This window comes from Podarcis tiliguerta (assembly GCF_965153285.1).
Source record: "Podarcis tiliguerta genome assembly, chromosome: 2".
Lineage (NCBI taxonomy): Eukaryota > Metazoa > Chordata > Lepidosauria > Squamata > Lacertidae > Podarcis > Podarcis tiliguerta.
In genome coordinates, this window is record NC_139535.1 from 16,578,280 (window position 1) to 16,601,194 (window position 22,915).

At 44.7% G+C, this 22,915-nt stretch overlaps 1 protein-coding gene across 11 annotated transcripts; it reads right to left on the reverse strand.

Moving 5' to 3' along the window:
* Positions 1–907: 907 nt before the first annotated feature.
* PPP1R10 (protein phosphatase 1 regulatory subunit 10) lies at positions 908–22,808 on the reverse strand. 11 transcript variants are annotated; one of them, XM_083424865.1, is made up of 20 exons: positions 22,634–22,808; positions 21,630–22,005; positions 11,143–11,260; positions 10,562–10,648; positions 9,974–10,109; positions 9,674–9,725; positions 9,486–9,563; positions 8,946–9,116; positions 8,435–8,540; positions 7,856–7,965; positions 7,462–7,562; positions 6,846–6,993; positions 6,348–6,509; positions 5,652–5,898; positions 5,074–5,149; positions 4,405–4,602; positions 3,859–3,973; positions 3,371–3,478; positions 2,448–3,071; positions 908–2,046 (listed from the first exon to the last, which is right to left on the reverse strand). In XM_083424865.1, exons 3-20 carry the CDS (start codon positions 11,247–11,249, stop codon positions 1,937–1,939), a joined length of 2,736 nt encoding a protein of 911 aa, XP_083280991.1. In that variant the 5' UTR covers positions 11,250–11,260; positions 21,630–22,005; positions 22,634–22,808; the 3' UTR covers positions 908–1,936. The 11 variants fall into 11 exon arrangements, with proteins under 11 accessions (XP_083280991.1, XP_083280990.1, XP_083280993.1 ...); XM_083424864.1 differs by having other exon boundaries at positions 18,237–22,005; XM_083424867.1 differs by having other exon boundaries at positions 2,799–3,071; positions 18,237–22,005; positions 22,634–22,807.
* Between the last annotated feature and the right edge of the window lie 107 nt (positions 22,809–22,915).

Genomic DNA, 22,915 nt, shown 5'->3' on the forward strand with positions numbered 1-22,915 from the left:
GGGATGACGGATGCCAAGTTGCATGCTGGTGCCTGGCCTATGTGGCAGAGAGGAGTCAACCCCAACTTGCCTGGCTCAACTTCAGAGGAAACTATAAAAATTCTCAGCACTCTACAACAAACTTGTTTTAGCAAACGTGCAAAAAAGGGGCAACCTAAATGAAGCAACTCTGTGTGGAAGAATAATGGCTGGAGTTCACTAACAGCGGGAGAAAGCAAGCAGGGACATTTGACAGAGTTGTATGGAAATACATTGTTATGAAGTAGATTGAGATAAGTTTTTCTTCTCGTAATACAGTGGTACCTTGGTTTGCAAACAGTCTGGTTTGCATACGTTTTGGATTACAAACACACCAAACCCGGAAGTGTGTGTCCTGGTTTGTGAACTTTTTCTGGATTATAACTCAATTTTTTTGGATTACAATTTTTTTTTTTTGGAGGCCCCATTGGCGAAAGCACGCCTTGGGTTACAACCTGTTTTGGTTTATGAACGGACTTCCGGAACGGATTATGGTTGTAAATCAAGGTACCACTTTACTAGAAACTAGGCTCACTGGTAGTAGATTTGGGACAGATAGTAGGTTCAGAGTACTTTGCTGGGGACTAGATAGTCCCTAGAAAATGTAATCACTTTCATCTGCTGCATGTGGGCTTGCAGGAACAGAAGGCTAGAGATGTGTCGCTGGTTTGCTGGAGCAAGACTCTTTTACCATTTTCTTTTGCAAAAGAAACACTCTTGGACAGATGGTTCCATGAGAGCACCGCTCAAGCCAGCCTTTGCTGGAGAATTGGCTGGTTCAGGTAATAATTCAAAACCATTCACCCCTTTCCCCCTTCAAGCCCTGGTTCAATGAATACAATGTAATTTATTTGCCAGGGAAAAGAATAGCCAGCCCAGACGACAAGGGTTAAATTAGATAACTCATTTTCCCACCATGTTTATTACTAATGTACAAAATATACAAAACTTAGAGAAGAGACATTTCCTTGCCCTCAGGAGAGGGGCGACTGCACCCACTTCAAGGAAAACGGGAGACATAAGATGTAATGACAAGCCCACACCTTGTGAGACACTTAAAAAAAAAGAAAAAAAGAAAAAAAGAAACCCACAACCAACAACATAAATCAGGAAAACAAAAATTACCCCCCTAAATCATTAGAGTCAAGGTTGAGTTTTCATAGAAAACAGTTTGTAGGTTTCCCCTAATGACAGAACATAGCACCAAAGGAAACCGCATCTCTGCAGCCAGTGGGGAAGATTTGACAAAGGGGAGAGGCTGGGGCACCAGTAAGGGATTGTGCAAGTGGCAACTACTGGAATTCCCCCATCTCCCAGCGGGCCTTCAACCAGGGCTGTAGATTCGTCGACTGCAGAATAATCCAGAAGCAGCTGCTTCTCGCCCTGCCTCACATGCGTGTTCCTAAAAGGGCAGCGTTTGCCTGCGGAGGCCAGCTGTTCCGCCGGAGGAAAAGCAAAGTCCTCAGTGCAGGCCTGGTTCCTGGGAACCTGGGGTGGAATACAGTCCAGCCCAGGCAGGCCTTTCAGAGCTGCAGTGCCTCCTCCTCCTCCTCCTCTGCTGGTTTTCACAGGGATATTTACACAGGTCGGTCGGCTTTTCCAAAAATCCTGCCCTGACGTCTCTTGTGCTTTCACAGCCATGGGTGGCCTCATCGCTCCACAGACCAGACGGAGAAGGTGCCTCCCAGTGGTTTCCTCTTTGTTTGGGGGGTGGGGGGTGGCAGTTCATATCAGTAGCAGCGGAGGGGAGAGTGGTCGGCTCCCCCTTGCCCCAAACGTTTAAAGGGCCTCACAGAAGCCATAAAAAGGTGGATGCAGCATGAGTCTCGAGAGTTGGGGGTTCAAGTCCCGGAGTCCGTGACATGGGAATGTGTGCTGATACCACAGTTAAGAAGAGCTGGGGAGAGGGGCCCTGCGGCTAGGGCAAGGGCGGCCCGTTGACGCCAGGGTGGTAGAAGGCACACTTGTTCTCGTACCTGCAGCTGCCTTTCATCGTGAAGTGACGGCAAACGGGGCGCTCCGACCTGTCTGTGAGGCGAAAGGGAAGGACAGGGCAGTCAGCCACGGCGGGAAGGAAGTTCCGGCAACTTTGCATGCATCCCTCCCCCCAACATGCTGTTACATCCCAGCCACCCGCAGACCCAGAATGCGATGCATCACAAAGAACCAAAGATAGAAAGAAAGCATGCTATTAAAAGAAAATGGGAAGAGACTATGCTATGCCCTGGGCAGCACTGTTAACATTTGAAGAATCTGTTTTAGGGGCCAAAGACAAAGGGGACGGACAATCTGTATTCAAACATTTCTGTTCCCCTTTGCTTTTTCTTTTAGCAGCTGCTTGCCTCCCTGTGAAACTCTGCATGCTGGGCCGACACCCTCGCAAATCCCACCCCATCAAGGGAAGAGCACTGAAAACTTCCAGTATTTACCTCCACCATGGCCGCCTCCGTGCCCCCAGCCGTGGTCCCCTGGGTGACCTCTGCCGTGGTCCCCTGGATGTCCCCTGCCGTGGTCCCCTGGGTGAACTCTGCCGTGGTCCCCTGGATATCCCCGGCCGTGGTCCCCTGGATGGCCACCTGGATGTCCCCTGCCGTGGTCCCCTGGATGGCCGCCAGGATGTCCCCGGCCATGGTCCCCGGGGTGGCCCCTGCCGTGGTCCCCGGGGTGGCCCCCTCCTCCGTGACCTCCGTGGCCGCCGCCGTGTCCCCCTCCGTGGCCGCCACCGCCGTGTCCCCCTCCATGGCCACCGCCCATGCTGTTGTTGGGAGGGCCACCCCTACCATTAGGGGGGCCGCCGTTCCGCCTGCCGCCTCGTCCACGGAAAGGGGGCTCTCCGCCTCTGCCACCTCGCCCACGGTGAAAAGGGCCGGGGCCGGGGCCCGGACCAGGGCTGCCGCCTCTCATGCCTCCGTGTGGCCCACCTCGCATGCCACCGTCGGGAGGGTCCCAGTAGCCATCATTACACTGGGGAGGGGGTGGGCCCATCATTCGAGGCCCGCTGGGCACGCCAGGGCCGGGAGGCATGTTAGGACCAACTGGGCCCCCGTGGGGTCCTGGGGAAGACAGAAGGGGAGCACAATGAGCGTGGCTGTGGGTTTAGCCAAAGAAACACAACTGACAATGGTTTTTCAGGAATATGCCATGCCCCCTCCCCCAACCCCAGGGATAAATCGGTTGGTAAGAGCATAAGTCTCTTGATCTCAGGGTTGTGGTTTCAAGCCCCGCACAGGGTGAAAGATTCCTGCATTGCAGGGGGTTGGACTAGATGATTCTCATGCTCCCTCTTTCAGCTTTTTGATTCTATGATTCCATGCTGGCCTTTTCTTTTTAGGAAGAACCCATCTCTACTTACCAGGCATAGGTCCTGGAACTACCGGAGGGAAGAGCTGCATGTTTTTGGGCCCCGGGGGAAATCCGTTGGGGACTGGACCGGGCCCTGTTCCAAGCAGTCCGTGAGGAACTATAAGGAGAAGAAAGGAACTGTTAATGGAGTCCCATCGCAAAGGAGAAACAGAGAAAAACAGCTGTATATGAAAGAAAAAAGAAAGGAGAGAAACAGCTCTACATAACCACCAGGCTAAACCCAACCCATTAGCCACTGTAAGCCTGGAATTCGAACACAAAGCTTTGGCATGTCCTCTCTTGGATGGGCCACCTAGTCCTTTACTTAGGGCCTCCATTTTAAAGTGGGGGGAAGCAGCCCTATGGTGCCTTATGCAACAGACTTGTGGGGAGGAACTGTGTGGCATATCTGGGAGGACAGCTGATGGAAACAGCGAGGCCTATTCAACATGGGGGGGGGGGGCAGAGGGATTAAGGTGCCAAATGAAACCAACTCACCTCCTGAAGGACCCGGTCCAGGCTGACCCTGCAAGTTGCCCAGCAGGTGCTTGATTTTGTCAGAGTAATCTGGCTGCTTCAGCAGCTCTTCTGTTTTGTGATTGTTGGAGCCACCCTGCAATAAATGGGGAAGATAAGCCGTGGGATTAGAAAGGAGGTCTGCAGCCTTGGCCTACCCTGTCCCCACTGGCTACACTGGTCCTGTGTACACCTCTGCTTAGCTGGGGCAGGGGAGCTACTCCGGTTTTGCGCAAAGGAAGGCACCAGAAAATGGGTTTCAGGACAGAATCCCATTTATCAGCTTCTCTTCCTGGCGCAGCGTGGGATAGCCTCCTGCTCTTTTTATTTCATGAGGGGAAGAGGAGGAGGATTCTGGTCTCTGCACCTATTTGAAGGTGTCGGTAAGATGCGGCCAATAGTTTGGCTCAGCATAAATTTGGCTTCTCAACTGCAAAGGAGGCAGGTGAGAAGGAGGCATGGCTGGCCAGGTCAGCTGCGGCTGGTTTTCTGCTGTTCAAAAGACTGCAACGAGGCAGTTCTAGTTACCATGATGGAGGTGAGGATCTCTTGCACGTTGATGGAGGAGTTGGGGTTGGGGCCCTGCGGGTTCTTGCCTGCCCCCATGCTGCCCATGAGGTTGGCCAGGACCGGGGGCAGCTTCGAGCCCCCAGCTCCGTCCGGAGACTGCGAGGCGGTGCTTGGGTCGAGTCTTTCCTCGTAGGTAGCCTCATCCATGGAGCATTCCTGAGAGAGGTGACAGAGGAGACAGAAGGAGTCAGCAGAGGCTGGCTGCTGGGGAGCTGGCTGCTCAAACCCAGGGAGACGGGGCGGGTGGGTGGGTGGGTGGGAGAGCCGGCTGTTCTAGCCCAGGGGAGATCGGCTGTGCTTCCGATCCAAAATATTCCCCTTCTCCAGCTTGTTTCCACTACGCAGAAGGGAAACCAACACAGAGAGGGGGCAGGGAATAGGCATAGAGCACACGGTTTCTGGGGTTCCTTTCTTAAATATGCTTTCTTAGCATAGGGAACCTAGGAGGTTTTGTCTATCAAGTGTCCTGCTCTTAATAAAATAAAATAAAATATTGGCCTGCTGCACAGTTGCAAGACTAGCCCTGGCTATCGCTCCCACTCCTCTTGTAGCCACTATTTTTTATTTTTTTATTTTCCTCTGCTCAAAGCAGGGGATTGGAAACCACCAAAGTGAGAAAGCACTTACCTCATCCAGAGGAATGAGCTTGGGCGGCACTGGCTCATAGGACTCTGGGTCAGGCTCATGAGGACTGTCGGGAACACTAGAGAGAGAGAATATTGGTCTGGAATTAATACAGGGAGAGAAGAGACGGATAACACCTTGCCTAAGTTAAGATTGCTAGGCCTGAAACTAGGGAAGCCAAGAAACTTGAAATCCCTGGACAGTTCACCTAGTGCCCTACGTAATAAAGGTCCTACTCCTGCCACATGGGAACACTGAGAGGACAAGCACGGTGAGAACTGCTGAGAGCCCAGATACTGCAGAAGAAACTGAAAGATAGAGCTATAATCACCCAGGTCCTCCCCAAAATGGGACTAGCCATGGAATTGCCTCTCCCAACCATGTAACTAATACTGTTTCTCCACTGCTGTCTTCCAGGATACATGACTGAATCCTTGCTAAAATTAGAGCATTGCCTATAGTCAGGTCTGTATTCCATCTAGTTTCTGTGTCCTATACTCAGCCTGGAAGTCATCTGCTGAAGATACCAGGGATCTAACCCAGGGTCTCAAGTGCTCAAATGTTTGCTGGAGTTCACCTACCTCTCTTTGGAGAGAAAGATTTCCTGCAAAATGCCTTTCTCGCGCTCAGCCTGGGTGAACTTCTCCTGGCTCCCACTTCCCGGCTGAACCAGTGGAGAAGGCAAGTCAATGGGCTTCGGGTAGACCCAGGGGATCTTCTCCTCCATGGCATCGTGACTGAGCCGACGCGCTGTCTCAAAGGCCTCGCGATCCTTCAGCATCTCTCGCTTGGCAGCTTCGCCAAAGTCTTTGATTTTGTTCACATTGACTGTGAGGACAGAGCAGACAGGTGAGCCTAGAATAAGATCTGGCAAAACTCTTTTTAACAATGCAGCTAGGGATCCTCGTGTGACAACACTGAAAGTTCATTATTGCCTTCCCACACCAACTTCTTGGAAGGGAAAACCAATCCTTTCTGCTGATCAGCACAACAGAGAAACTCCAAATTTTCCTACAGCAAACAAGGTATGTTAGCCTAAGAGGACCCTCAGTTCCTGAATATCAAAGCTTTAATTCAACAAAGGAATAAACCCTGGACATTACTGCTTGCAAAGAAACCCTTGATAAAAACCAAGAGTGCCCAAAATAATTGTTTTCACTGCCATGTGGCCTTATGACTTAGCCACTGCAGAAGGAATCCCTGGGCTGGGCATGTGTGTTTTCACATTCCAATTCCTTTTATTTGCACAAACCTTCTCTCCAGAACAGGGCACTCACCTCGCTCTGTCTCATCCAATTCAAAGTAGAAATACTCCCGCAGCTTGCTTTCCTCAGGCCAGCTCACAGTCTTCTTCTTCTTGCCCTTCTTTGTCAGCTGGGTTGAGTCGACCGGGCTATCGGCTGGTTTGGAATCCAGCAATCCGCCCTGCTCAGAGGAGTCTGCAAAAGCACAACCACATGCAAGCTCAGCAACAGAGCTGCAGAGACATCACATGCTTCGAATACCAGGGCCAGAAGAGGCAGGGAAACCCCCAACCTGTTTCAGATGCAATGTATATCCCTTAGGCAAAGTTGCCTTTTCCCCCCCCCCTTTTTTTTTTTTGGCTTTTTAGACACCATGCACTAGCTGCTCAGGATCTCGCTTTGAGACAGCAATTTTAAGATGGTGAAGACTTCCTGGACAAGCTCAGCACTGCATTGGGTAAAAAGCTCTGCTCCATGTACACACACACACATAGTTACACTAGATGTGCCTTCCCTCCTGCTATTCCTTACTTGTCTCCATTGGCTCAGGAACCTCCACAGCTGGTACAGGGGTGCCAGGTCTATCCACATCCATTGGCTCTGATGCAGGGGTAAGCTCTGGTGACGCTGGCTTGGTGGCACTCATTTCTTGCACTGGCTTCCCTTCAAAGGGGCTTGACTGAAGATTGAGAAACACACCCCAACCCTCTATTTAGTTAATTGCCAGATACGGTGTTAACGGTAGGGGAAGGTGGGGCTTTGGCCTTCAATATACATATTGATACATCCACCCCCTTCGTCCAGCTCTGAGGGCCTTCTGGCAGTTCCCTCACTATGAGAAGTGAAGCTACAGGGAACCAGGCAGAGGGCCTTCTTGGTGGTGGCACCCACCCTGTGGAACGCCCTCCCATCAGATGTCAAGGAGATAAACAACTATCTGACTTTTAGAAGACATCTGAAGGTAGCCCTGTTTAGGGAAGTTTTTAATGTTTGATCACATTTTTAACATTCTGTTGGGAGCTGCCCAGAGTGGCTGGGGAAACCCAGCCAGAGGGGCAAAGTATAAATAAATAAATAAATAAATAAATTATTATTATTATTATTATTATTATTATTATTATTATTATTATTAACAGGTTCCTCTCACCTTTGCTGCAGTTGGAGACAAAACTTTCTTTTTCTTCTTGATCTTGATCCCTGGGACAGGGGCAGAGTTTAGGGCATCCAAAAAGCCCAAGCCTTCCATAGCTGGGGATGAATGGAAAAAATGGGTTGAAAGCAATTCTGTAATCAAAATCCCTCATCAGTGCAATCCTGAGCGTGTTTACTCATAAGATGCCCCAGCATGCTCAGTGGGAGCTACTCCCAAGCAAGCATGGCAAGGTCTGCAGCCTCGGAAACATTCAGCAGCCACAACAGCCTCACTCATGAGGAAGGTCAGAGCACTGGCATTCTAGCTGCCTCTATAGTGCATGTTACTTCATAGGTCATTTTCTACCTGGGACAAGCCATTAAAAAATAAATAAATTAGAGAAACTTACGTTGTGCGGGGATGATCTTGACTTTAATCTCTTTGGTAGTGTTAGGGGTGGTATTGAGGGGCTTGTATTTCTTCTCAGCAGGTGGGTTTTCTGCAATGGGAGTAGATGTGCTGCAGGAGGAAAAGGCACACAGTCAGTTAAAAGAGGAGGGGGCACTAGGAAGGTCCCCATCAGTTTCGGGAGTTTATATCTCTTGTAGTTCACTTTACACAAATTGCATATTTTGCTCGTCTAATGAACGTCCCTGTTGTTGTTATTTATCCAATTTATAGCCCTCCCTTTTATCAGAAGATCCCAGGGTGGTGTGAACCCAGATTCTGCCCTATAGCTATTCCAAACTTCCTAAAAACGGCTTGAGCCACTTTCTCCAACTATTACACCTCATTCACTACAGATAACAAACAAAAAGCCTCCTGTCACCATCAACTCCCGCCTCCTGAAAGAGTTGATGTTACAACTTAGGAAAGTGCTGGCTCAACCGGAATAATCAAAACTTTCCCAGCGCTGGGTCAAAACCCTCCAATCGACAAGTAGTTAAGAGCAATGAGATGAAGTCATCATTGGGATCCAAGGACTTACTTCTGTCTCTTCAGTGGTATTGGCTTCAAGTTGTATTTGTCCGAGGTTACTGCAGCACTGACAGTTTTCTTTACGGGAAGGAGGGATGGAGTCTCCATTTCCAGCCCTGCAAGTTAACGGCAACATTCAGTGTCATAACTGTTTCCAACAACAACTGCGATAATCCCAGAATAGGCTCTGCAAGTGTGGACTGCCTGCCTATCCAAGACTGTAAGCCAGCTGTTTCCAGAATGTATTTTTGCTCAAAAACATATTATTTTGTTCGCTACATTTATATCCCACCTTTCCTTCCAAGGAACTCAGAGTGGCACACACAGTTCTCCCCCCCCCCTTTTATCCTCACAACAACTTGGTGGGGTGGGGCTAAGCTGAGAGGCTGTGACTGGCCCAAGGTGACCTTGTGAGCTCCACAGCTGAGTTGGGATTTGAACTCTGCTGTCCCAGGGTCCTAGTCCAACTCTTAAATGCTACACCATAATGGCTCATTAAGCATGACTATGCCAGGACTTACCAGTGGAACGGAACTTAGCATGGCTGGGCGCTGTAGTGCGGAGAGATTTTGGCTTTTCTTTCTTCTTCTCAGGGGTCTCTTCAGGCTTGGTTTCTGATTTGGCCTCCTGAGGCTTCTCCTGAACGGGTGCTTTGCCTTTATTCTCCTCCTTCCGCTTTTTCTTGTCTCGCTCTGCAAGGAAGAATGAAGGTCAGAAGGGTTAAGGTCGGAATACTTCCTGGCCCTTTCGGGATGTAGCTAAGGGAGATTTGATCACTGTTTGTACCTACTTTAAACAATGTGTGCATATACCAATCTCTTTGGTCTAATCCAGCGTTTCCCAAACTTGAATCTCCAGCTGTTTTCAGACTACAATTCCCATCATCCCTGACCACTGGTCTTGCTAGCTAGGAATGATGGGAGTTGTAGTCCAAAAACACCTGGAGACCCAAGTTTGGGAAACACTTGTTCTTAGTTCTGAAGGATGAGACCGTTTAGGAGCCAGATTTGGCTATTACAAACTTAACCTGAGCATCTGTGAGACAGCATAGAGTCACTCACCTGTAGGCTGGGAGCTACTCTGGGAACGGATGACACCCATCCAGTCGCTGACCAGTATTGAAGCCAGTCTGCGAAGCTCTGGAAAGGAGAGAGACATAAGCACCGAATGAGCTGCTGGAATATAGTGATAACCAATGTAAGAGAGCACGTGTCGGAATTCTGCAAGTGTCCAGAGAACAGGTTTTTACCTTCATCCTCACTTGTCTTGCTGAGCTGCTTGACCAGCTTGGCAGTATTGTTCTGAAATAGAAAGGGTGGGAGGAAAAAATAGGAGGTTATCACATCAAGCAAAACACCAGGCTGAAACAATGCGTGTCAGGTTGCTGTACTACTGCACCCAGGGGGTACTGGCTTTGGGAAAGGCGTGTGATCCCGAGAAAAAGGCCAAACCCTCCTGGCCCACCCACCTTGCCGTGGGGCATTTCTGCTGCCCTGGAACCCAAGGGCAAGGGTGAAGAGCAACGTCCAAAGCTGTTTCATTGACTAACTTGTTTCAGATGATCCACAGTAAGGGGTAAGTGCTGCAGCGTGAGCAGGATCTGCTGCAGGAGGGGCACGTTATTTGCTGCTTTTGAGCTGGTCAGCCATGTGTTGAGAAGCTTGTAGCCACCAACCTTGATGAATCTGCAGAAAGAGGGGAACACACTTTGTTGAGATAAGTGCTTTGCTCACCGTTCCTAGATGGTTGCAATGAGTGCCTAGGATTTGTAAGACTAACTGGGAGGCGGATAGACAGGCAAAAGCAAAGCGGGGATATGAATATCCTGAATGCAAGTGGGCTCACCCTGCTAACTATTATTACTTATTTAAGTATTACTCATTTATTCATTTATTAATATTCATGTATCATCAAGACCACAAGATGTTTTAAAAAATGCAAAATGCATAAAGTAGAGTGACTGGACAATTCAGTGGCATCCGTAATTATAGAAAGCATATTCCTTTTGCTGGAGGTGGCAACATGAGTCAGAAGTCCACCCCACCCCCTTTCCTAGACTTAATCCACAGAACTCCCCCTCTGCCTCTGGAACTAGCAGACCATATTCTATTCATCAGAAACATTCAAAAGTCCTTACTTTGCGAGTATGTCTTGTGTTCTGGTCTGCAACAAGATGTTCAGATAGATGCAGCGACTGACCATCTTCTGGGCATCTTTCATTAAGCTAAAATTGGAGAAAAGGGAAATATTAACTACTACTGCAAGCAGGCCATCCAGAAGATGAGACTGTGTAGAGTCACCAGATAATATTTGTTAGGAAAAGGGAGCTTTCTCAGTGGGGTGGGGTGACACACACACACAGATACATTTGTTGGGTGAAGGGAATTAAAATTCTGTCAATTCCAGCTCACTCAGTAAGTTGACCTAGTTTTCAGAATTATATACAAGGTCAGGCTTCCTCAACCTCGGCCCTCCAGATGTTTTGAGACTACAATTCCCAGCATCCCTGACCACTGGTCCTATTAGCTACGGATGATGGAAGTTGTAGTCCCAAAACATCTGGAGGGCCGAGTTTGGGGATGCCTGCCATAGCTGAACAGCTGTAAACGATGCTGGAGGGTTCTTACATCGCATGTACAACGTAAGTTTTTAGTAAGCCATCACTTTTTGGGAGTCACAACAAGCCTTTCAATTATACCCTTAACACTAGAAACCTACTTGAAAATTTTAGTGATTCCTTCGTGTGTTTTGACTTCTCCATCTTTGCCAAGGAAACAGTCCAGTCCTTTCAGGAGTTCCTTTGGGTCTATCGGTCTGGAACCCATGGTTGGAAATTCTGATAAAATACAGGAGAAAAGGAGCGTACTACAGTTAGTTCTAACTCCTCAAAACAGTTAAAACTATACCTTCCCTTTGCTAAAAAAAAAAGTGAGAGAAAATTTCAGGGGGTAGCTTTCAATTCTAGTAAGTGCAAAGTATTATCATGTTTCCTCTTTAGATAAAGTTTTCAGGAGTCAATGTACAGTGCAGAGAAAGCATCAAGATTTGCACTGAAGAGTTATCCTATTCTTTGAGCTTCCTCAATCACATAAACTTTGGAAAATAAAAAGGAGCAGTAAGCAAAGAGATGGCAAAAGACAGTGAGAAAGAGTGAAGAAATGCTATCCTCTGCACTGATAATTTGTTTGCCATTTTGTTGATCACCATGACCTTTGAACGAGTGTTGGTGAAATATGCAGGCCGTTACAAGATATTTTGTTTCCAACTGGAACAAGTATTTTAAAAAAAATAGCCACATGCAGTCCAAGTCTCATATATATTTCAGTCACAACAAATGTCTTTCTGCCTAATGTTCTGAGAGTTCTTCCCTACTAATATCATAAGATTTTTTAAACTTTTACGAATTTCATAGCACAATCCTGCGCAAGTTTACAGTTCAGTGGGGCATACTCTCAGGCACACAGGAGCCCAACGAAAGTTTCTCCTCTCCTATCCTAAAGGCAGGATTATTCATACTGGAATATGTAGGCCTGACTCTAAAAAGAACACTGTAAATAATTCAGTAAGATATAGCCAGGCTAAAATATAAAACTTCACGAAAACTGTGAAAGCCAATATACCAGAATCTCGTTTTATTGGTGGTAACATTTCTGACATCCACTCTCACTGCTAAGTATTTGTTTTACAGGAATACAGCACACAGAAGAGCACACCCATTTAAAATGGGCAGGTGCACTGAATGAGCATTAACAACAGTTGCTTAGATGCAATTATTTCACTGGGTCACATAAAGGCTTCTTGGACCTAGCAGCTTGCAATTGTCCATTGCGTCACATATCAGGAAACAGCCAAGCAAGATCCAAGGGCCCTCTCTCTTGTTCCTCCACTGCCATTATTGTAAAAGGAGTAGCAACCTACTTTTTTCATTACACTAGCACCTTCAGATGTACATTCAACTCTCATTAACCCACAGCACTTCTATTGCCACGAGTAGCAAAATCACGCATCAGTGTTTTTCAAAGTTTTTGGAAAGGTCCTATATTCCATGGAGGTCAATGGGGCTCATCAGCCAAGTGCACAACCCCTTTTCTGAGGAAAGGGCTCATAAAGTTGCTATGCTCAGAAAGCAGTGTTCCAATGGTATATTCTGTGCGAGTCAAGAGTTGAAGCTGTGTGGTTATAAAAAAGCCCATGGCCATATGCATTTCTACACTGCCAACACTAAAAGGGGGCTGCCAGTGGATGTGCAAGCTTTATGGTAAAAGCTACCTGAAGAGGTTCATGAGTCATGCTCTTTTACTGGCAACTTCCTCTAACGTTTAATGTACTTCTCAACTTTCATGGCCAGTCAAGTTATACTATATAGCTGCTAATTGTCAAGGCCAAAGCACAGGGCAGTACCCGGTCATGGGTAGCAATTGAGCTAAATTGTAGCAAGGGATGCCAATTTAGTTTAAATCTGATCCAGTGCATGGTTGTCTGTCTCTCTCTCTCTCTCATGAGCACACATTATGGGTGGCAGCTGGTTTGAGACTGTGCAGTGCTCCAGCTGTGCCCCCTACAATTAAACCAAGAGCAGCTGATGTTTCTACAGCTAACTTCTGGTAGCCAACGTAGGAACTTGCTGGTATAAAATCATGCCCGAGTCAAGACCGTCTCTTCCTCACATTATGGTTTATTAGTCTCTGAAAGAGTACCATGTATGATTGACCAACACAAATCTTAAGACTTGAGGCAGTGAGATGCCAGTTTCATGGTAAGATTTGGGGCTTCCTGATTTTCTATCTTATTTGCAAGGACAGCTAGTTGCATCAAGAGGTGTGCTAGCTATTGAAATTGTTCAAAGAGGTAGCCTGTAGCAACCTGCTAAGCATCTTTCTACTGGATCAGGCTCAGATGCCAATCTGAAACAGGGTTGCCTCTATGTAAATGTCAGTTATCTAATGGCAATAAGTATGCATTCTGAAGCACCTTAAATCCTTGCAAGTTTGATGCAGTAGCAACTGTCTGCGTTGAAAAATGTACTCTCCAAGAAGTCTGTAGCATATTAATATATGTAGCTGCCTGGAAGACTAAAACTACCTTTGTGTTCACTCTCAATGTGAAATTGGACTGGTGACTCGAGCTGCCTTCTGTGGAGGCATTATCTCCCAGCAAGTGTGGTTTCAAGTTGCTTTTTTTAAAATACAGGACTAGACTACAAAATCAAGATCTTCTCATAGGCCTGCTTTTTTTCAGTGCCTGAGATTTCCCCCTAAATCAATAGGGTCCAGGAGAGGTCCTACATTCTTCTAAATCCTTGAATTTGGTTATTTTAAAAAGTGAGTCCACTGTTGGTGATAATCAATAGGTTATTATGCACTCATATGATGGAAAATTAAATCCAAGGACAGCTGGGCAACTGAGCAGGAGATTGGAAGGTGTTACCAGCTTGTGGTTGCTTGAAGATCTTTTTGCGTGGCTTCAGTCCAGTTCTGAAGCATTTGCATTCAAGGTCCATGTTTGTGAATTCACCCTGTAGTGGATAGGCCAAATGACCAAGTGGGCTTTGGAGACTGAACTCCCCCTTTCACCCCACAATATGGCCTTTCACATGCAAGGCAGGAATACACTGGTGACGAAGACTTGCACTGATGATGCTTGGGCTCAGCCTGCTGTGGCGGTGAAGAGAGGACTTCAGTCTCCAGAGCTGTCAATCTGGCAATTTCCAGCACTACATTCCCAGGAGAAATTCAAAAAAATATGCATGTTACTTATGTACAATTTCAGCAACTTCAGCCTGCCCAACCTCCCTGGCCTTGCAAGCAGTGGAACATTGAGAACACCTACATCTGCAATGTGGAGAACTGAGGTAGTAAGTTTAACTAGTTGGTGTTCCACGCCTGTGTTTGAGTGTCTCTCCTTTTGTTGCCATTCGATCCGCTACAAAGATGGACTATAATTTAAAGTATCAATGTGCGCTACAAACCTTGTGAGACTGGTAATTCTATAAACAGTCCATTCTCAACTTTCCAGGCTCCATAGCTATGGGTTTGTGACTATGTTCCCCACATCCATTTCATGCATGAATTTAGGTGTATTAGTAATTAGATGTAAAGTACATTGGACATTAGATGTAAAGTAATGCAAGTAATTTTAAGTCCCCTAAGGAGCAGTATGACACTGACCTTAATCAGGGTTTACTGGACTCCAGGATAAAGCGCCACATTTATGAGAAAGCCCTGTGACACTTCAGAAAAAATAGCACATATGTATTATGGCACAAGCTTTCATGAGCTAGCACCTCCTTATTTCTGATTAGATTGGCTCTAGGTTCTTAAGTTTATGCCACGACACTTTGAAGATATCACAGGTCCCATTTGCTGAGCTTTCAGCTGCTATGAATTACATCCCCCCCATATAAAGAACATTAATCTAAGTTTCCCCCTCCAAAAAAGATGTCATTTCCCTGCATGTGCACAAAGCTACAGTATTAGGATTGCAAATGCCATATAATTATTTTTGTACAGAAGCTGCCCCACAAAATACTGCTGACAGATTAAAAGTCAATTCTCTGAAAAGTAATCTGTGTTAAGATGATGACTTGAAAGAAGTTTTCAAAGCAACACGTCCTGTAATAGAATCCTGCAAGGATTATGGACAATTTACTAATGAAGGGTTTAGAGAGGAAATTTACCAAGGGCTGGGGTACATGTACTTGCTGTGAATTAAAAAAGCTAGAGTAGGGAATATGATGGCAGCAAGCTACTTTAACAGCTTAGAAACAAGTTGAAACCTTTCATATGCTCCAAGGTACATAGTTACAGATTCTGAAAAGGAACGCTATGAAAATGGCAATGTGTTTGATTTCAAGATATAATTTTAGCAGAATTATTCTTATTTCTAATTATGACTCACAGCTCTCAATCTCATAGTGCCAGCTTTTTATCTGCAGCTCTGACCCTCTCCTCTACTGCACAGCTGTAAAACAATAACCTATTTGACCAAGACATTGCTGTAACATCTCAACAAACTGAAGAGTTAAGTGTTTTGCAGTCATTCCAGGTGTATCACACAGGATTAGTAAAGATACATTCAAAATCTATGCTCATCATGAAGCTTCCATTCCCTGTACAGTAACTATGCATGTAACACTTCAAATCTGCAGAACTTGTTCCCAAGCAAACAGGCTGCACAAAGCCATACAAAAGTTAACAGTACTACTACTAATGGGGGTGGGGGTGGGGAATGCTGTTTCATTTGTGAATGTAGATACAGCATTAGGATTGTTTTAACTGTTTGACAGTGTCAAGTTATAGAGAGCTGGTTTTGCTATGGAGCCAAAAACTGGCCAACATTCCTCCTCCATTAGAGAAACTACTTCACTGACCATGCTAATATTTCAAACATATAACGGACGCGCGGGTTGCGAACGTGATCCATACGGGAGGCACGTTCACAACCCGCAGCGCCGCGTCTGTGCACGCGTGGGTTGCGATCCGGCGCTTCTGTGCATGTGCCGAAACCTGGAAGTAACCCGTTCCGGTACTTCTGGGTTCGGCACGGTGCGCAACCCGAAAATACGCAACCTGAAGCGTCTGTAACCCAAGGTATGACTGTATTGAAATGCGACATGCAATTCAGAAAAATAAGGGCCATGTCAGATCCTGGCAAGTCGACAACAGTATACTCCGATAATCTTCCTGTAGCTGACTAAACCTCAAATATATGCTATATTTCCCAATAAGGCACACAGGGGAAGATTTTAGGGCCTGTACTCATTAACATGCACATAAATCCAACCCTCAGTAACCTTACCAGAAATTGCAACTGTGCTTGTCTCCAGTCTATACAGTTCTAGTATTTGTAAACAGGGACACGATTTTACTACAACTTGGCACAAGAGCTACTACGTAGTGCCCAAGCAAACAAATCCAGTTTGAAACACAGTTGGCATTTTAAATATTTTTCTTCCAAATTAGAGGTAACATATTCCAACTACTAACCACCAAAAATACCCCCCTCCAAAATAAATACAAATAAAGGGCCATTTAGGATCAAAGCCTTCATTTCGTTTTTTAAAAACCTTGAAAGGGTAAGCCGTCTTTTCAAAGAGCAGACTGAAAACATAGGAATTCAATCAAACTCTGTCTTATTTAAGACTCAGAACACCATTCGGAACAAATTCTAAATACATCTGCACTCAGTCATGCCACTCCTATTTTGAAAAAAAAGGCAAAAAATAGTAAAATGCCAGATGAACATAAAAAAGGGAAGTCTCAGCATTCATTCCTTAACAGTTAACATAACTACTTTTCACACTTAGAAATGCTTCCAGATGCAAATATAACACTAGGCAGTTAAATGTATTGGTTCCTTGATCATATACAAACCTTTTTGAAATTAAACATTATGCCACTTTCATAGCGTATATCAAAGGTCAAGAAGGGGGAAAAAATAATAATTGCAAGGTAATTTGTTTTTTAAAAATACAGATATCTGACACCTCTGTAATTTAAGGTGTCAGCAAAAACTCAACTTGCAATAAAAACACTGTAGCATGTTGTACCTTCGCTAAAGAGAACACATTTTTTATTAGGACAACTGTGAATTAATGCTTAAATGTTTCATCCATGTTCATAAATTGTGTAAAGTTAAAAATTATCAACTTCCACCCTACTTCTAAACCAAAAGCACGGATTTGGAAAATAAATTATGCAAGGAACCTCACGCAGTTCCCCACAAGGCACTCCTGTAAGAATGCCTTGTGTCAACTGCTGCCATACAAGCAAGAAGCAAGCCGATTACTCAAGAGTTGTTTGCTCCCATTGTATTACTTAGCTATCTTGCAGAGACTCCTGTCAATCTTTTTACAAAAACACTACAGAATTTGGGCTTGCTGAAGCATAAGTAACATGTAGGCCGTACCATAGAAAGCCAAAAACTGGACGGAGCACCAACTAGGAAGATACAGGCGATACTGGAACCACAAGCTAAGCATGTCTACTCATCTATTCAGCATTATCCTCTCCCAAATGCTCCAATTGTCCTGAAAACAAGTTCTCCAGGATTGGACTCCATGGGGAGAGTCATTTGATACTTACAGTTTTAGAGAATGGACTCGGGATTTTAATCCAATTAAGACCTCTTCATATCCTACAATTCTATTAATATATGTTAGCAAAGTGTCTTAAATAAATGTGTTCCCAAGGGAATTACTGAAGTGACAGTTGCTTACTGCAGGTTTTCAGATCACCCCCACTCCCACATAAAAGTATGTCTGCTTCACTTTCTTTGAAAGGTACTCGGTTCACTACGGTAGTGTGCTGAATTTCCACTCTAGCAAGTATGGGGAAACTGATCTGTAGCAGACAAGCAATTCCACTTGAGGTCAGCATTTCAAAAGTGCAAAATTCAAAAAGCCAGTTTTCATTTTAACTTAGAAGTAGCAAAACCACCTAGCTTGAGGCTTAGTGACTTTTCTAAGCAACGGAGTTCATGGCATCCAACTGATCTTTCTTTTTGTTAGCTCCTGAATTAATGTCACAGGTTTTAAGATGGAGCCAAGATTTGAGAGGAACACTAAATGCTGCAATCCTGGATAGACTTGAAAGTAAATCTCACTGTTGAGAGGATTTGTTTCCAAATAGGTCTTGTTAAATTCAAGCTGCATGGCTGCTGTTGCAGAGACCGCAGTCCTGCGACACCTTTCAGACCAATTTATGGCATTATGTTAAACACCAATACATTTCCTAAAAAGAACGGACAAATTGCCAAAACTACTACGGGAAATGTTAATTACTCAGGTTTCTAGTTTGCTTAATTACACTTACATGGAAATTGGCCCCACTGAAATTTCCAGTTAAGAATGATTTTCTCAAAGGGGAATATCTTTTCCCTCACAAAGTGTGCAGGAAGAAAGGCCAGACTACATGTACTACTGTCCACCAAATTTAGGTCAAGGTTCTAACTTAGTCCATGTTTCCTTCGGCAGCGGTTAAGAGATGAAGAAAAAGAATGCCAGACTTGTGGGGAAGTTACTAAGGAAGAGCCAACTTTTCAGACTGTTGTTTTTACACTATGCACACACAGGATCTAAACCAGCTTGTCCCAAAGTCTTGTGACATTTCATTGCCTCACCAGCTCACTGGCTGACCTAATAATGTACATATAACATTTGGCAGAGAAGCTAAGCCATAGGGAAACAGGCCAAGACTTCTGAAGCCCGTGGCACCACTAGTCTTTATAATGCTTAACTGGGCTGCAGCTCTTTTGCCAGGCTTCCAGAATTGAAATTTCAGAATACCAAGCCAACAAAGATTCTAAAGCATTGTTTTTCCTTCAAACAATGGATTTAAGGGGAGTCTTGCGCCACACTACTTGCCTTACTTTTACGAGTTTGGGTAAATTCCTAGTTAAGCCGTTGTACTTCCAGAAATGCTGCTACTCACACCAACACTTTGCTCATCTTAAAACTGAATTCCTTAACTTTTAAAATAGAATTTTAGCAGTTCAGCAACACTGCTAGTTTTTATTATACCTTTTAAGCTCATACTGTATTGGAATTATCACTCTGATGTGTCTTTACTGAACCAATATGAACATCTGCTGTTGTGCTTTAAGGATCTAAAGCTTATTAGGAACTATTCTTGATGCACCAGTGCTGCTAGTTATCCCTGTTGTGGACAGTATGTTTTATTCTCCTAAGATCACGTCACCTCTAATGGAGCATATCAGTTTTGAAATTTAAAGGCCCACTTAATCGGTGCACGATCTGAACATTACCCAATACCTGTATTTTGAGATGAAATTGTCTTCTGCAAAGTTTACTTTTAAGAAGCTTGTATTATATAGCTTACCTCATTCTATTTCCCACTCCCAAACACAAGTTAACCTGACAATAAGTGTCTTTCTTAATAGGGCACTTTGAAATATTCTTCAACGAGAAATGACAAGTGCCTCAGTGCTATAAAGACTTCTAGCCAGAAGAGTGTCATTTGTTCTTTGGGGGAGGGGAGTGTTACAATATGAAATGCTACCACCGGAGGTGTAGATGGAGGCATTTAAATTCTGCTTTGTGAAACATTCCCCACAGAAAGTAAAGGATCCAGTGCTTAATGGGGGGAAGTCACAAGGGCAGCATCTCTAAAATGCTCTTTGATGTTCATGCAGACCCATTTTAAAAATCCAGATTCCTCCTGTTTTAAGGAATTAACCAACTTAAACATTAGTGTCCTAAGCAGATTGGCAAACATTTAACACCCTTAACAGCCTGCATGCATCAGTAGGTGTCACTTCATGGCGCTGACAATGGAAGAGAACAGCAGCAAAAAAATAAAAATAAAACAAAGTGGTCTGGAACAGAAATGAAGGTTGTGAAATGTAATTAATACCAGAAAGATTTTGCTTACCAGGTGGAATTGTGGCTGTTCCCCTCCCTTTGATGAGGTAATACAAGTGCTGGATTCCCATTTTTCCTAATGATAACTTCTTTCCTAGTACATTGTACAGGAACTGTGGAATGTGGCACATTAAGACAAAACTTACCCCCTCCCCCAGCTGTGTGCATGTGGCCGGAGAAAATGCAGACACCCCCCCTTTTATAACTTTTCCAGCAAGTGTCATTGACACTCGCAAAAGATTTGGGGTCCAGTGGTAGCATTTCATCTCAGCAATTAATTTGTCTGAACATGCTTTCCCAGTCAAGCCCACCCTCAAAGAAACCTAGAGATGAAAAAAGGGAAGGGGAGAAGAGAAGGAAAAGACACAAAACAGTTTGCCTGCCTGATACTAAACATAAGCACTTGACAAAAATTTCCTAATACAACAGACAAACATGGGAGAAATAACTGAAATCCAAAGCTCATGTGATGTTGAAACCTAAAAAAACACATTGTGGATTTATGATAATACTTTGCACTTATCAAGCTGTATCTAAAGATCTCCTCCTATATATGAAGTGGGAGTGGAATTTCATTAGATCGGTTTTTTTGAAAGGTGATGAAGGGGAAGGTTAAGGCGTTCTCCCCTCCCCCATCATCTCTCCTTCCTCCATTTCATGTCTGCTTGCTTGGGGCGCCAAACACAAGCTATTCAGGGGGAGGAGTTTACTACAAGCTGCTTACATCAGCTCCCTTGCCCAGCAAGCCTTGTGGGTTCTTGTACATGAGGAAGGAAAGAGGCAGCGACGCCATTTTAGAAGCACAGGCAATTAGGAAAAAAAGCAAGAGGCTTTAGAATCTATTAAGAGGAAACTATAGCAATACAATCCCCACCATATACACAATTTGTAGCATATTATGTCAGTTCTATAGACTAGAACCTATTTAACATACACAGTTGGAGGGGGGGGGAGAAAGGAATTTGTCCGCGAGTGCCGGAGATTCAAAGAACCTCCCATTAGTCACTACTATAGGGTTAACTCCACTCCCCCCCTTCTTTTACCCTCCACTTGGGAGGAGGTAGAAAATGGCATTAGAATGGAAAGGTCCTGTAAAGGAAATATACAATGCTGCTTGTCAGGGACAAAAGATAAAATAGCACCGCCATATTGCAGCAAGGGGAAATAAATAGGATGAACATTTTAAAAACATTAGACCTCATTTGAGTCCGAGAAAACTCTTAATTGGCTTTTTTTTTTAAAAAAAATTGAGTGGTTTAAAACAATTTTCCCATCATGTTGCAATCTTTATTTTTAGATTGCTAGTTATTTTTTGCAGCATTACATACTTACATATACATTATAAAACCTTCCAAGTTTTTTTTTAAAAAAACTCCACAACCCCCATTTTAACATTGACAAATTTAGAAAGATACTGACATATCACTCTGTATTTTAAACTGCCTAAGTACTGGCTAGAACAAAGTTATTGCTTTCTTCATCCCTTCGCCTCTTACCCTGCAATCTTTATGTACAGATTGCTTATTTAGCTCCATTTCTACGTCTCCCACACAAAGAAGTAGTACTTTATGGCTCAGTCACCACCATCTATTATGTGGGAGCTCATTAACCCTTGACAAGTCCTGGAGATGATGGATTATCTAAGAGACCATCATGCTCCTTATAAATATGCATTTTAGGTGACAAAATGCCCGAGTCTTAAGGGTTAACACCTCAAACAAAACCCACTTCCCCTCCATTTTTTTTGTCTTTTCTTCGTGCCATTAGCTCACTTCGACACGGACCAATTTTCTTTTGGTCAGTTGGTTGAAAATGCGACACTTACTATCCAATTAATTTTCTCGTCGACAGCGCCTCAAGGTTTAGCTTTTTTTTGGATTAAGCTGTGTTTTTAAAGAAAAAATAGTATTTGGTTTTCATTTTTAAAAAATATAGCAACTTTTTGGACGGTCAATAAATAACAAAAAGTTGCCTATTAAAAAAATCAGGGAAAGTTGTTGCTAAATATTAATTTTGTTTTTTTATGTTTTTTAGTGGCGGTTCTCCTTCAAGGTCACAAAGAATTTTATCAGCTTCCCAATACAGACGATCTGAAATGTAGCTGGCTTTTTTAGTGTCGTCTCAGAGGCTCAAGATTGTGGGGGTATTTTTCTTTGTTTCGCGGAGCAAGTTCGACGGTGGTGTCTCAAGCCAAACCAAACCTATAACAAGGAAAGAGAAAAAAAATCACAAAGTTAAGCTTAAGAATTTAAACTCAGAGGGGGAGAAAAAGCAAGCAATAAAACCGAACTGTTACGTAACAAGCCTTTGTTAAGGAGAGGAAGCCGCGACGATCATTGGGGCGGGCGGGCGAAGAAAATATTTTTTTCTCTTTTCTTTTTAAGGGAAGACGTCCCTTTAAAATTAAGTTGCTCGGTTTTAAATGGGAAATATTTCCTTTGGGGAGAATTCAGCTAAGAACAGTCTTGAAAGGACAACTTAACTCCAGGTACAGCCAATCAAATAATTTACTAAAAATCGCCAATTAAGACGCATTCTGGGAAGGGGGGAAATAAAAATAACCCTAACGTAATGCCCCTTTGTCCCCACCCTAGCCGTTCCCCACAATAACGTTCCGAGATACACCGTACTTACCTTTTAACAGACCCCAGAATGGCCGACCAGGGCGCGCGCGGAGGCTTTTATATGAGGCCACTCCCTCTCCCCAACTCCCCCCTCCCATCGTCGCGCGATGCGGTAAAGAACAAAGGCGAGAGCGCGCGCCGCCGCCCCGCGCCGACACAGTTGCCCGGCCAAATCCGAATCAAAATTTACTTCAAAGCACATCACCTGAATCGCATTTTGAAATCCAATCGGACTAACTGAGCCGAAATAAAAAATTCCGCCCGTGAAGGTTGTGGCGCAGTTAGTAGAACACGAATACGCATGCGCGATCCGTTGCCAGACCCGCGACGTGTGCGCGCTCGCGCGCGGCCTCCGCCCTAGTTTCCGTGGGGGGCAGGGAAGGTGAGTGCGAGACGGCGTCACAAACCGAGCATGCGCCTAGCTCGGTGGTTGACGGCAAGTACCGAACTCGGCACAATGGTCAACCATTGTGCTCATGCGCAGTGA

Excerpts from the sequence above, each read along its gene's own strand:
- PPP1R10 (XM_083424865.1), bottom strand. The coding sequence starts at position 11,249 with ATGGGTTCCAGACCGATAGACCCAAAGGAACTCCTGAAAGGACTGGAC. Across the intron at positions 6,510-6,845 it reads TCCTGAGCCAATGGAGACAA|ACTCCTCTGAGCAGGGCGGA; the intron begins GTAAGGAATAGC and ends GTGCTTTTGCAG. Across the intron at positions 5,899-6,347 it reads ATTGGATGAGACAGAGCGAG|TCAATGTGAACAAAATCAAA; the intron begins GTGAGTGCCCTG and ends CTGTCCTCACAG.